The sequence below is a fragment of the Diabrotica undecimpunctata genome, chromosome 1, assembly GCF_040954645.1.
Source record: "Diabrotica undecimpunctata isolate CICGRU chromosome 1, icDiaUnde3, whole genome shotgun sequence".
Lineage (NCBI taxonomy): Eukaryota > Metazoa > Arthropoda > Insecta > Coleoptera > Chrysomelidae > Diabrotica > Diabrotica undecimpunctata.
This window is the reverse complement of record NC_092803.1, coordinates 173,145,039-173,160,534: the sequence shown is the minus strand read 5'-3', so window position 1 is coordinate 173,160,534 and position 15,496 is coordinate 173,145,039. Positions and strand designations below refer to the sequence as shown.

The window sequence follows — 15,496 nt, the reverse complement described above, 5'->3', positions numbered from 1 at the left end:
AAGAGGAAGTTATTAAAAGAAAAATACCAGTATTGGTAAGTCAGTAACATATAGAGAATACATCATTTATGTTTTTTAAATAACAAACATATAAAATCGGAATTTGGTGTGTATTGAAGGTAAACTTAATGCACGATCAAATACTTACCATGTCGGGATAGTATTATGAGGTTTTTTTCCTGGTTTTTCCCTCATAATTTACTATGGAATCACTAACAGGAGAATTTTACTGTCATCACGGCATGTATTTGTCTTTTTAAAGACGAATTACATGTTATGATCTTTTCTGACGGATATTCTCAAGTTAAAGTTGATTTCATGTAATCGAATGAACTATCTTATAAGTAAAGTCGTCCCAGGAACGCAACTCAACAATATTGGCAATATCATTTTAAAGTCGTCTACTTTAAAATGTATAAGGTATGTCTGAATTGTCAATATAGATGAGTCAGATAAAATTAAATTATTAGAAGACTTTTTCACTAAGTAACAAAAAACAAAATTTGTTTAATTTACTAATGTTTTTATTTTGAGAACGATTTCCGAAGTGGAAATTGAAACGTCAATAAACGTATTTTAACCTTTAATTGTGGCTTATTCCCATTTAAATATAAATTAATTATTATTAGAATTTTTCATGTATCAAACAAAACAAGAAATGTACTAAATAACATCTTTTCACAACAAGAACTAGAACTTAAAGCATTTTATTCCGTCATATGTAAAGGTAACATTCAATATATGGCAATACATACGAAAAAAGTAACAATGGCTTTTCCTACAAACAACAAATTAAGCAGGCTTAAAAATAATAACGAAAAATAAAAAATATTCACTAAGGAGAAATTGTAAATTGATTTGTTAAGATTAAAATCAAAAGTTTATGTAGGACAAAGAGGAAAATCCTCTAAAATTGCATAAACCGTTTGAAAGCATAAAAATATAGATTCCACATAATACACTTCACATTTGAGAAAATATATATTCATTAAATGAGAATAAATTCTTATATAGGCGAAATACATAAGTGGTTTAATCTCATTACAAGTAAAAATTGCCAATACAGACAATCTGAAAATCCTAGTTAAATATAACAAAAAAAAATTCTTTTTTAATTCGAAAACAAACGAAACATAAAATTGTATACAGACAACATGCGCTTTTGGAAGGATAGTTTGTTGTGCTTGGCGTTTCACGACTTTTATCCTCAAAATATAGTTTTAATAAATACAATATTTACCTTCTGCTTGACAATAATTAGGAAATGGAAGACAATGTAAATTTGAAGTATACTTGACCTCCATATTGATATAAAACCGCAATCAAATCGCAAATAACTAAACTCTTCTATTGTTTACAATTTTACACGCCACGTATATTTTTAAGTACTCATATATTTACTATAAAATACTGGACGTCTTCTAAAGCCCGCAATAAAAAATTAGTTACTCGTTATTAGTATTATTTTTCATTTGTCAAAGTTATAAAAAGTCGCTTGACCACGTAATAAGCACTCAAACCGCATACGAGAAGTCAATTCGCGAAAATGTTGGGCGTGTTTGTATCAACATCAAAGTTTGCGCATATCGACGGACGCCGCCGCCGTCGGTGGGTTTACTTGATCTTTCGCCCACCGCGGGATACAGAAGGGTGAAAACACGAGGGTGAGGGCGACGCTTTAGGCCAGTTCACGGACGCTTGAATGGCGCAAATTCAGTAATCATTAATATTTTTCAGAATGAAACTTTTGATATTTAATGAACATGTATACATTATTAAATTCCATTCTCTATATTTCAGAAGAGAATAAAAAATACCAGATAATTAAACCAAAAATACACCTCTTTACATGTAGGGGTTCATAAAAGTGAATATAACCATTATTGTGGAAGATATATCTTAGAATCATATTAGAGATTAGTTGGAATATAAAAAGTATACAGGGGTATAACTGTTCTGAACACAATATGCAAAATATTCTTTAACACTCTGTACAGCCGTTTAGTACGTACGTGGAAGAACTCCTTGGTAAATATCAAAGCGATTTTGGGCCAGGTAGGTCAACAATTGACCAGATTTTTGTGTTACTTTAAATCTTGAAACCAATGAATTTAACAATGCATTTTATCTCTTTGTGGACTTTAAGGGGGTATGTTCACGCCGCATTTAAAATGAGCGCATTCAAATAAACTTACGTTTAACAATCCGTTGAGTAGATGCAGCACTTCTTCTTAGCGTGCCTGTCCGTTCCGAACGTTGGCTATCATTCTGGTTATGATGACTTTGTTGGTTGCTATACGAAATAGCTGTGTTGAGGTCTTTCTATACCATGCTCTCAGGTTAGCAAGCCAGGATATTCTTCTTCGTCCTGGGGCCCTTCTTCCTTCAATTTTACCTTGGAAAATGTCCAAAGTACTGTAGCTTACGGCTCTTCACGATGTTGACCAAATCCGCGGTTGTGTTCATCATCTGTAGTATTTCTTCATTTTCGACTTTGTCTATCCATAGTATCTTCAGGATCCTTCTGTATAACCACAGCTCAAAATCCTGAAGTTTTGATAGTTTCCGCCTTCAATGTCCACGTTTCTACTCCGTACAGAAGCACTGAGTACACGTAACATTTAAGGAGCCTTATTTTTCTTTCTAGAGTGAGGTCATGGCTCTTGAACACAGAGCTCGTAGTCAAGAATGCACTTTTTTCATTTCCGATGCAACATTTAATCTCTTGGGTATTGTCCCACGACTCAATGATTATAGTTCACAAGTAGTTGTTCTGTGAGCCACGTTCAATTCTCATTTAGTTCACATACTGATTTGCTCCAGTTATGTTTTCCTTGCTAACGATCATTAGCTTGGTTTTACTGGTGTTTATATCCAGTCCATATGTTCTACTTGTTTCCGTTATTTTGTTCATGAAGTTTTGCAGCTCTTCTATGGTATTGGAAAACACTATTGTATCATCTGTATACCGCAGGTTATTGAGCTTGACTCCATTTATTGAGATGCCTTCATCAATATCTTTTAGAGCTTCTTCAAAAATGTGCTCCGAGTACAGATTGAATATCAGTGGTGAAATTATGCACCCCTGTCTCACTCCTTTTAAGATTTTGATCTGATCTGTATATTCTCCATCTATTCGGAGCACCACTGATTGATTCCAATACAGGTTAGCTATTATTTTTAAGTCTCGTCCGTCAATCCTTGTCCTCTTCAGCACTTCCATCATTTGTTCATGCCTGACTCTATCGAAAGCCTTCTTGTAGTCAATTAGGCATGCAAAAACATTACAGCTGACATCTCTACATTTCTGAAACAATACATGCACGCTAAATAAAGCTTCCGTCGTACCAACGGCGTTCACAAATCCAAACTGATTGGGCGCAATTCGTTCCTCGCATTTCCGGTAAATTATTTTGTGGATTACTTTTCAGCTTCAGCAGATGACTCATTAGGTTTATAGTCCTATAGTCTTCACAAACTTTTGCTCCTGGTTTTTTGGGCAATGGTACGAACTCCGATTTGAGCCACTCTACTGGTATTGTTCCTGCCTTATATATTTCATTAAATATTTCAGTTACTATTTTTATTTGTTCTGCATCTAATAGCTTCAGCAGTTCTGCAGGAATTTCATTAAGTCCCGGTGCCTTTCCATCCTTCATTTGTCTGACGGCTGCCGTTATTTTTCTGGTAGGATTTCAGGTCCCGAATTTTCTTCAATGGTGGCTCTTGAATTGTTCTAAGGTCATGGAAAAGTTTCTCCAAATATTCTTCCCATACTTCCCATACAGGCAGCACGTACATCATATTCTAATATCTTAATTTTTCTGAAAATTAATTCTCTGAACAGCGACATTGTTGCCAGCTATGCCAAGTACTAGAACTTACTATCGGTACAGTTCGCTCCCAATCGGCAGTCTTCTTCAATGTAAGTTCATATTTAGTTATTAGTTGAAGCTTTGGTTGAAGTTTCACAAATTCTAATTTTCGGATTGGATCATTCGATATAATTTTTGTATCCTGTTGTTATGCAGTGGTTTCTGACATACAACTGGTCAAAGTTAACCGGGATTTACGACGAAGTTATAAACAATAGACTGGTAATCTTTGAATCATCTTTCGGAACTCTTTCTCGATAAATATTTTCATATCTTCAAGATATTCATAACGCGTTAAAAATACCAAAAAAGTAGGTTAAAGAAAATTGAAGTTCAAAATCGGTATCCGTAAAAAAATGTATTTTCTCGGCTTCCAATGGAGCAATTTTCTTTTTTAATCCGATGTAACTGCTTATTCAGCAGTAATTTGCGGGTGATGAGTGAGTACGCATTTTACAAAAGCACAAAAATGGCTTTTACAATATTAAAACAGTTCTCCATTAAAGAAAAAAATTTATAATATTTTTAGTTTAGTTTTATAATATATCGTTTAGAAGCTGGCGAGTCAAATATAACGGTTGCGATGGAATTCGGTGTAAATCAATTGACAATATCCACAATTAAGTAAAATAAACACAAGATATAACCTTTGTTCAATGCTAATGATTTAAAACCCAAACGTCTGGGGGTGTCATCTCAAGAACAACTTGACTATTAACTTTTAGAATGGTTCAAGGTGCAATGTAATCGAGGAATACCAGTATGCTCCTATGCACCTATGCTTCAACGAAAGGCAATTTTTTTTTGCCAAAGTGCTAAACATTCTTAATTTTGATTGTTTGGCAAGTTGGATTAACCGTTTCAAAAGTAGACACAGAGCGATATGACTGAATGGCAAACTATACTATATATACATATATATATATATATATATATATATATATATATATATATATATATATATATATATATACATATATACATACCATAATACATACTAAACACATTTATATCGATTTTTAAAAACATTAATATCGAAAAAGGCCAATTTTATCCCTGAAATCTCAGTTTTTAAGGTTTTTACACAACTTCTAATACCTTCCACCAAGTTTCAATAATTAACATCCATGAAAACTGCATTTTGATCAGCGAGGTCCCTGGAGGACCCCGTGTATTTTACGATACATATTTGTATATGTATTGTTTTTTTAATTTTTGGCGCTAATTAAGGAATTTAAATACTGTTATAAAATTATCAAACGATCTAGTACATACGAGATTAGTTTTTAAATGACCTTTACATATTTCTTCGTTCTTGCAAAAATAAATATTGTTATTACTACCAAACCAGGGCCAACGGCATATGCTAGCAATTCCAATGAAATATTTGAGATTTTTAACATTTTCTTAACTCATGACATAAAGGCAAGTATCTGTGAACATACCAACCAAGAAGCAACTCGCATATAACGAATTTACAGTGAAAAAAATCTGAAGAAACAGAACATATGGAAAGACATTACTATTATAGAACTCGATGCATTTATTGGAGTTTTGATTACAGCAAGATTTTTGTTGTCAAAAAGAGAACGATGCAGAAATTTGGACTACAGATAAATAAATTCGTCGTAAGGACAGCATCAATGCCTCGTGTCAGATTTATTCAGGTAAGTAATTTTATTCGATTTCATGATAAATCGACAATACAAGGAAGGCGTGAAACGGACAAGGTGGCTGCTTTTAGAGACATGGGAACTTTTTGTTACGAATTGTAAACAGGCGTTTGTTCCCCATGAACAAGTAACTGTGGATGATCAGTTATTAGCTTTTAGAGAAAAGTGCCCATTCAAACAGTACATGATCTCAAAGTCTGCCGTTGATAATGCCGATAAAATTATTCGCGAATACACTTGTGCTCGACACAGTTCTGGCTGGCCTTATCGATTGTTTATGAACCTTCTTGATATTACTGCTCTAAACAGTTCAGTCATATATGTAGCTAAGCATACAGGTTTCTCATCAAAGAAACAATTTCTTTAAACACTATAGACACTCACTAGAGACTCGCAGTAATCCTAGCATTTACAGAGCAATAGTTGAATGCGGAATAAATATTCCAGAGCAAGAAAATCAAGCCGAGCCAATAAATCAAAAGAAACGAGGAAAGCACAATGAATGTTCTCATTCACTTAATAAAAAATTTAGTTCTAAATGTGCTAACTGCTATAAATGTATCTGCTCAAACCATAAAAGCAGTGTCAGACACAAATGTGTCCTATTTTAATCTTTTGAATTTTTTTCTTTCACTTTTTTAATTTTAATAAAGTTCCCAGGTACATGTTAAAAAGATTTTTATTTATTTATTCCTTAAAACATACATTTACTTAGTAAAAATTACATGTTTCCATAAAAAAAATGATGTGGGGTCCCTGAAGGATCCCACGTAGTACTTTACGTAATAAAATTGAACGTCGTTGCTTAAGGGTTAATGACGAATCCGAATTCATCATAAATTTATATATATATATATATATATATATATATATATATATATATATATATATATATATATATATATATATATATATATATATATATTGCTCTTTTAGATGTACTAATCATCGGAAGGCCGGTAGGGTCGAACAAAATCTAAAGATCGATTTTTTTTTTAATTATTAGCCCTGTCTTATTTAAAACAGTTAGTTTGTTTTAATTAAGTCAATAGGCTATCTACTAAATTATAGATTTCTACTCTACTGTTTGTATTGTACTCCCCTAATAAGTTCTAGTAGTTGCTCTAGATTTACTTCTAGAGTTGTTATTACTAGAATAAAATAAAAAATCTTGTTGTCCTCAACTTAATGAAGAATTGACACAGTATGTTTCTGAGCTTAGGGCCACTCAGTTTCCTCATACCAACGGGTGGCTCAGTTGTGATTCTTTTTTATCACATTTGATTGTACTGTCCAGTGTAGATTATGTAACTCAAAGTTGTATCTGTGCCTTCATGTTCCGTTTGCATAAGCAGTTCCAAAGAGTTTGCGTAGTATCTTTTTTTTTAATCAGATAGGCATGATTTATCGAATTTTACTCGAGTTTTACTTGGACTCAGATTCACTTGAGTTTGTATGTAATCCCATTCCCTGTTAGGATTTCTGTTATCCTTGTCCTGGTTCTCGTGATACCAAGTCGTAAGCGCATGCTAATGATTGATTTATTAAATATATTTCCTCTTCTGCCTAAACTGGCATCTCAAATAACGTTTTCTATACCTAGTACATTCATGGGACTGTATAGGCTTGGTCTTGCAAGGTTGTTCTATGCTACTTTAAAATCGATAAACAAGTGTAGAACTCTTGCAGTTTTTCAAGATTTTAATGTAGAGTGAAGGCATCAAGTTATGACTCAAACCTGAAAAATTTTCTTTTGGTGATTGGAAGATAAATTTTCAAACGTTGGCACCAAATTACTTCACACCGTGTCAACTTAGATTTTTGGAGCTGTTTTAAAAAGCCCACAGCGAAGCTGTTGTGAATCCTAACGATGTTTAATAGCTAGGATTCGCACTAGACCGATTTATTTGATATTTTTTAATTAAGAGTTCTATGAACTGTTCTAAACATATTCTAATGCAACAAAAAAAATAAAAAGACTGGAAAACTTACCGGGTCGCATATCGGATTTTGCAATTTTCTTTTCTATAGTTTTTGGTGAATGGTTTCTTTTATTTGGTTTGGCTACAAACGTTGGAGGTACCTGAAACAAGAAAATTTTATTATTCTACAAACTATAGTCAGATAGAAATTTTAGAATTGTAGAGATATAGGAAACTATATGTTTTTCAAATATAAAGAAATGTGTTGAAATGATACTCTTTGCTTCGCCTCTTCGAAAAATAGTAAATATGATGTTGACATTATCAAACGGTGTTTAGTAATTTTCAGTATCTTGATTTCAAGTTTCATCAAGTGCTTGGGGAATTATATTTTTTGAGACAGATTTTAAATTATCCAATATTGGATAATTATTTAAGGAATTCATAGACATATTATTTTCGTTCGAGTTGTGTTTTTCCACTGAAATAGGTCTCATATCATCTTTATTTTCATTTGAGGTCTGAGATTTACTTATACTTTAAGAAAAAGCAGCGTGAAAATTTTGACTTACGAATATTAATAACTTACATGTTTAGACAGGAAGAGCTACACTCAGACAGAATCTATAAACGTGCTTTGCACAACTTGGAATATCGTAAAATATGTAAAAGTTGCTCTCTATCACTTTCTATATGACTATCACTCTTCGTGATCTTCTATTCGCTATGTGCAAGTTCGGAAGAGCGACACCAAGTGTCGTAGATCAGCGAAATTATAAGCGCTTTTAATATATTACTCTTATTTAAACTGCAAATAAAATGACCTAAATGATAATAAATAAACTTGTTTATTTAATACAATAAATAGTGTAATTTATATCAATATTTGACTTTACGAAATTTTCTTAATATAATTTTAATTGTAAAAATGGGTAAGTATATTTTTTATGTTTAGATTTCATCATTTCAACATTAAAGACAGAGGTTATTAAAATGTAAACATTTCGGAAGAGCGACACATAGTGTCATAGATCAGCGAAGTTTTTAGTAAACTGCAAATAAAAAAAACATAAGTCAATAATAAGACAATAATTATTGTGATTTATATTAGAAATCTACTTTTCTCTTTGCATTAATTTTTGCTTATAATTTGGAAACGAATAGAACTGTAATTGACTATTTCTTGTTGTATTTTTACAATTTCTAATACAACACTTGCGAAATTCCATTTTCTTCAATGATAGTACTTATGAAATGCGCTAATAAAAAGTCAAGGTTTGCACAATCATCTGCACTCATTTGCACATCAAGTCCTTGCACACAGCGAATAGCGTGAAATGGGTTGAAAAGAGTATAGTATTCTTTGACTGATTATAATGGGTAAAATCGAAGGGCATAGGGAAATTGGTAGAAACAAGCCTCGTGGTTACAGAATGATAAATAATGGACCAATATTCAGTGAGTCGAACAACTGTTCAAAATAGTCAAGACATGGAAAGTCTTGCCGTGTTAATAGCCAACGTCAAGGCGACTTGATAAAGCACGTTAAGAAGAACCTTATTTTGTTTAGATTATCCGTGTATCGGCCGCTCTGATGAAGCATACAAATAGCGATTTTTTATTAACAAATCATGATGTAGACGCTTACATCATCGGACCAAAAAGATTCGTCATTCATTAAGTCTTTCATCCATCAAGAATTTAAGCTTTAGAAAATAATCATGAAAACGTCATAGTATTTTCATATTGACTTATAGTCACGTCAAATTGTAAAACAGACCAAAAGATTCAATGAATTACTTACAGATTATAAATTATGTAACTTAAATTTACTTACTACTTTGTCACTGCGTTGGCCGCTCGGTAACCTAGCAACCATTGCTTCCGGACTATCTTCAGGAGGCGGCGGCTGGGTGATCCAGTTGTACTGTCGTTTGTCGAGCGGCAGTCCCCACCTTTCATATTCTAAACTTTGAGTTCTAAGCGTTTCGTAGCAATCGAGGCATACGACGGCGTAATCGCTGTTTTCTAATAATAGGGAGTGTTCGGGCTGCGGATGGAATTTCAAAAACGGAAAATCCTGAAAAGTGATAAACATAAGAATATGAGACACGTCATAAATATTGCCTACGAAAATAATCAAACTATTAGGTTTTATATTATTTGAAGCAGGCTAGTAAAAATGATCAAATGCATACAGTACTATATCGCAAAGCTGAGTTGAACCACGACCTTGAGCCACTAAGAAGGAGACATGGTTATCTTATTTCCCTTCTATTGAGCAATGTTGTCAGCTAATTGTTGTTTTTTGCTAAAATATTTGTATGTTGATTAAGGAATAAAATGTAAATATTCTGGTTTAATTTATTTTAAAATCAATCGAAATCCGGAGATTTCTTACGTTTAAAATCTGTTCAGGAAATTGCACATATCTGTACTTTCTATAATTTTTAAAGCAAACAGACGTTAAAAGAACAGACATGAGGAATTCATAATTTACATTCCATAACATGAATCATTTTAATAGATGTCGCTGTAGCGTCTGTGTGTAATTATTTTTAAATAATTACTAATATGACAGAAATATGTGGTTTCATTCATAGAGTTCACTCTGATGATTCCATACGTATAAGCGAATGGTGGTGCTCTGTATTGAAATTAAATCGTAACTGTCTTTCTATTTGAAGTGAATACTTCTTATCATTCGGTATGATGTTTTGCACGGGCCCGAAATCCTATTTAGCGTGACTCGAAAAATCGAGACGGCTGTAGTAACCTTGCGGTATACTACACACAGTATAGGTAAAAGTTTATGGTCGGTATGGTAGAATTTAACAGGATATCTAACACAGATATAAAATCGTATTTTCAGCGAATAGACAAAGAAAACAATCATATTTCCCCTTGCTCTCCCCTCCACATTTCTCATAGACGCCCATTAGTGAGACGATTATTTCCGATCACTCTTATACCTAAGAAACAGCGGCAAGGTTGCCATATTACATATTTTAATTAAAACATTGAATTGATTAAAAAAAATTGGCGATCAGTGGTGCGGTTATATTGCCATTCAAAACTGGATGATGATATTAAAAACAAATTGACACAAATACTGGTACAAAATTTCTTAAATCAATGAGAAATTTACATTCGAATCAGTGGCGAACCCAAGGAGGGGTTTTGGGGGGTTAAAGCCCCCCCCCCTCCTAGGGCTCTATTCCGACACTGTTACTTACACATTTTAAGGACTCAAAATGGAGGTAGCATCATAAAAAAATTTCGGTGCCCAACCAAAACCCCCCCCCCCCCCAGAGGAAAATTGTAGGTGTGCTACTGATTCGCATTATTATTTGACGAAATTGTAACCTAATTTCCAATAAAACAAAGGATTCAGATTGAACGCTATGCTATGTATTTTAGAGGTGGGTCATGTACGTTTTTATCGTTAACGAAACTGAACCGTTTTTCATAAACAAGTAACTAGTTGAAAAACTAGTTAAATTATTCAACTAGTTGATTGTTTAACAGTAGTTTCAAATAAGCGAGTACATAAACAAACATATTGGCTATTATCGTTTATGTTTATATGTATTGACGTGAAAGCAACTAACGAAGGATATATTCATTATAACTTGAAAAATAAATTAAACAATACAAATAGTAAATAGTACTTACATTTACATCACACATTATTATTAAATCGTGAATCGTCTAAATTGACATTTAAAAACATGTTTTTCCACTTTACTTGTTGTTAACCGTGTTCTTCTTTTATTTAAAATTAAACCAGATTTTGAACATGTGTTCACAAGGGACAGATGTTGCTACAATATTACAATATTTTATGAATATAGTGGTTAAGTTATGATATACATGGCGATGGTTTTTCCACCACTGTAATGGACAGTTCCAATCTCCGTTTGAATTTTTTTCTGGGTAATATAGCATCAGACAAATACATGCCAACTTCTTTTATAGCTCTCTTTATAGATGTACGTTTAGATGAGTCATGTCCAATTAATTCATCAAAAATACAACAAGGACTTAGTCATCTTTATCGGTTTCTTTTTCTTGTACTGGTTGATTTTCAATAGTACAATCTTCTTTTTCTTTAATTATAGAAGTAACCAGCTTTTTAACTCTTTTTTTTTTTTGTTTTTTTAGCTTCATTTTTATCAGAAAATCCCTGCATTTTAAATCCTTATTTGTCGTTAACGAATCTACGGTTTCTCACTGGTAAGCCAACTAGTTGATGGGTGATTCAAAAAAACTACGTTTTGTGTAGACGTAAACACAGGAGCAACGAACACTTAACGTCGACGAGGACGATTAGATGATCTGAGAGACTACTACAAAACTTAAAATAACATGCGACTATTTCGGGACATTGGACAGTCGGGCGATCGATTGACGTTGAAAATAAAATAACTAGGTATTCTAATTAATGAATGAGTTTCGATTTTCGATTGATCTGCATTTTCGATTTCAAATCTTTATTGATAGTTCGCCAAAGGATTTATTTATTGTAAATATTCAATTAAGAAGTCTTTTTCTTAGTCAAAATTATTTACCTAGTATAAGAATAATAATTTTATTTTCAAAAAATGCACATTTGTAGAAGATGCAGCTTTTATGCTGCACTTTCTGAATACTGCAATGCTTGAAATTTCTCCTGATGCATTTCTGTCCATTCCGACTACTTCTACTACAAGTACTGACATACTGCCACCGCCACCCAAGCGTCAAAAGGTGATGGATACTTCTATTCAGAAAAAGATTAGTTTAGAACAAAAGATACAAATAGATATGGATTTACTAAACCTATGCAAATACTCGTTTCATCCGTTTTCAATAGTTGAAGAACGAGCTTTTAAAAAGTTTGCAAGGTGGATTCCTGGATAAAAAACTTTGTCAGGTTCATTACTTCAGGAATGTTATATAAAACCTGAGCAAATTATTAGAGCACAAGTTGTTAAAGAAGTAGAAAATATCTGTATTACTATTGACCTCTGGACATCTGGAGTAACTGGAGTTACATCGCATTAAAAGGACATTATTTAACAGAAAATTAAAAATTTAAAACGGTTTTATTAGGCTGCTGCCATTTTTCTGGAAACCATAATTCAGAAAACATCGCTTTTGAAATTAGTGAAATTATTAATCATTGGGGTCTAAAAGGAAAAGTAAATTTTGCAGTAACTGATAATGCCTCAAATATGGTCAAAGCTATTAAAGATGTTGTGGAATGGAAACATTTAAATTGTTTTGCTCATACGTTAAATTTATTGGTGAAGGACGCACTTAAATGCTGTCGAGTAAAAATAGATAAAATAAAAAAGTCATTTTTTTTTTCGACATTTCGACAAAAAAACACATTTCCAAAAAAGTACCTTATCTTCAGAAATGCTTTTAAAGTATCAATTACAACATAACAAAGTTCCCAAACGGCCAATCCAAGACGTGGAAACTTAAGAGTTGGAAGAGTCAATCCGTTCCACATTGGTATTAGTTAATACAGACTTGCCAAATCTAAATAATGAAGACTGGAATATTTGTTCTCAACTTTCCCAAATTTTACAGCCTTTTGAAGAAATAATAAGTACAATGAGTGGCCAAAAATATTTGAAAGGCAGTTCAGTTATTGTTATGTTACGCTGCCTGCAAGAATCTTGCAATAATATTTTAGAAAAAGGTAACCTTACATCAATAGTATCTGACGTAGTACAATTACTAAAATCGGGTTTAGCAAAAAGATTTAGAGGGATAGAACAGTACAAGAAAAAGAAACCGATAAAGATGACCTAAGTGGTGTATTTTTGATGAATTAATTGGACATTTTACTATTTGTATTGTTTAATTTATTTTTCAAGTTATAATAAATATATAATACATTAGTTTCTTTCACTTCAATACATAAATACATAAACGATAATAGCCCATATGTTTGTTTATGTACTCTCTTACTTGAAACTACTGTTAAACAATCAACTACACCAAATTTATCTTAAAGATGCAGTAGCAGTAAACAAACCAACACACGTTATCAACATTATGAATATTACGAGGAGCACTCCCAAATCACGATTTATAATGTATAAACGTACATAATATCCACCTCATAAACTATATAAATAGACATCGTATAAGAAACTCAGCATACCATATCATTTAGTAGTCCCTGTACGCGGAAGAATTGCTATAACTTAATTGGACCACTGTTGTTCTAGTGATAATATTTTAGCCAGGGCGTGCGTCAGGGAATTACAGTGCTTGAATTTATTCATTTATATTTATAATAAATGTTATCATTTATATTTTATGATCAGAAGAATAACAAAGATAAAATTAAATTAATAAATGTTAGAATGAGGTTTTCCAACAACATAATATGCGAATTCGTTATTGTAATGCATTGAATTAATAAAATTAAATTAAATATGCAAAAATTGTTTTAAAATTAAATGTAATATCTAATGGCGGTTTCCCACCAAACGGACAAAATAAAAACAAAACAAAACACAAACTCGTATCCAATAAAACAAAATAGCAACTTTTCACAAACTTTACTAAAGACTGGCGTGTTTTGAAACAGTTCGTTTTGTTTTTCGAGTCCCGAGTTTTTGAAACTCGAGTCTGTTTAGTGGAAACGGTCAGTTGTGTTTATTAATGGACTACCTCACCTCTGACGTTACAATGGGCGGGGCTTCGAAAACCTTTCTAAACATTTCTACACTAAATACAAGATTCTTCTTCTTCTTCTGGTTCCTATCCGTTTCGGATGTTGGAAATCATATTGGCAATCATGACCTTGCTCGCTGCGGATCGAAACAGCTCCGTTAAGGTTTTCTTAAACCATGTTCTTAAATTCCGCAGCCATGATATTCTCCTTCTACCGGGTCCTCGCTTACCTTTGACTTTACCTTGCAATATAGACTGCAGCAGGGAGTAACGGTGCTGATTTCTCATAACGTGTCCCAGATATTGCAATTTTATGCGTTTGATCGTAAACACAATCTCTGGTTCCTTCTTCATTTTTTCTAGAACTTCCTTGTTCGTGATCCTTGCTGTCCATGCTATTCTCAGCATTCTTCTATAAAGCCACATCTCAAATGCTTCAAGTTTTTTAATAGTGGTGTCTGTAAGCGTCCATGCCTCCGCCCCGTACAACAACACAGAGAAAACATAGCATCTCAAATGTCTCATTTTTGTATCTAGGGATATGTTGTGACTTTTGAAGATGGCGCTCATTTTGTTAAAGACCGTTCTTGCCTTTCCTATGCGGCACTTTATTTCCTGTACATTGCTCCACTGTTCGTTTATAATAGTTCCCAGGTAGCAATACTGTTTTACTCGCTCTATCTGCGTCCCATTAATGTAAAGATGAGCCCCATTTATATTCTCCTTGCTGATAATCATTTGTTTCGTTTTGTGGGTATTAATGTTTAGTCCGTACTGTTGACTGTACTCGTTTATTCTGTCCATTAGCCTCTGAAGTCCCTCTAAACTATCTGCTATCACCATGGTGTCGTCGGCATATCTAACATTGTTAGATACAAGATAGAGCTGCGGTAAGTATAAATAAACCGTCAACAGTATGATTGTTACGAGGGGCACTCCCACATCATGATTTTAACGATGTATAAACCTATATTTTCCTGTATTATGAAATACATATGAAAATATGAAGTAGACATCGTAGCATAAGTCGTTCACAGGAATAACAGAACTGAAAATAACTGAATAAACATGTTAGAATGAGGTTTTCCAACAACATAATAACGTGAATCCGTTATTGTAATGCACGGAATTAAAATACAATTACATTAAATGTGTAAAAATGTTTTTAACGTAATATTTAAGGTTGAAACGGAGTTGCCACTCGTGAACTGAGCTCTTAATGGCACTCCATTGGTTGGTTTAAGGAAAACGAAATTTCAAAGCAAAAACCTATGCAAAGGTCAGAAAAATCTTGTCAAAAATAAAAACATTCAACATATCTGAGTAATAAATAAAACAAAAAACTCAA

General features: G+C 32.9%; 1 protein-coding gene across 1 annotated transcript in view; it reads right to left on the bottom strand.

Moving 5' to 3' along the window:
* The window catches only part of LOC140436408 (uncharacterized), a 109,760-nt gene that overhangs the window by 37,591 nt on the left and 56,673 nt on the right, over positions 1 to 15,496 (bottom strand). The window contains exons 9-10 of the mRNA XM_072525195.1: positions 9,308 to 9,550; positions 7,541 to 7,631 (exon numbers count right to left, since the gene is read on the bottom strand). Of these exons, the coding sequence (XP_072381296.1) occupies positions 7,541 to 7,631; positions 9,308 to 9,550 (334 nt within the window). The remainder of the gene's footprint in view (positions 1 to 7,540; positions 7,632 to 9,307; positions 9,551 to 15,496) is intronic.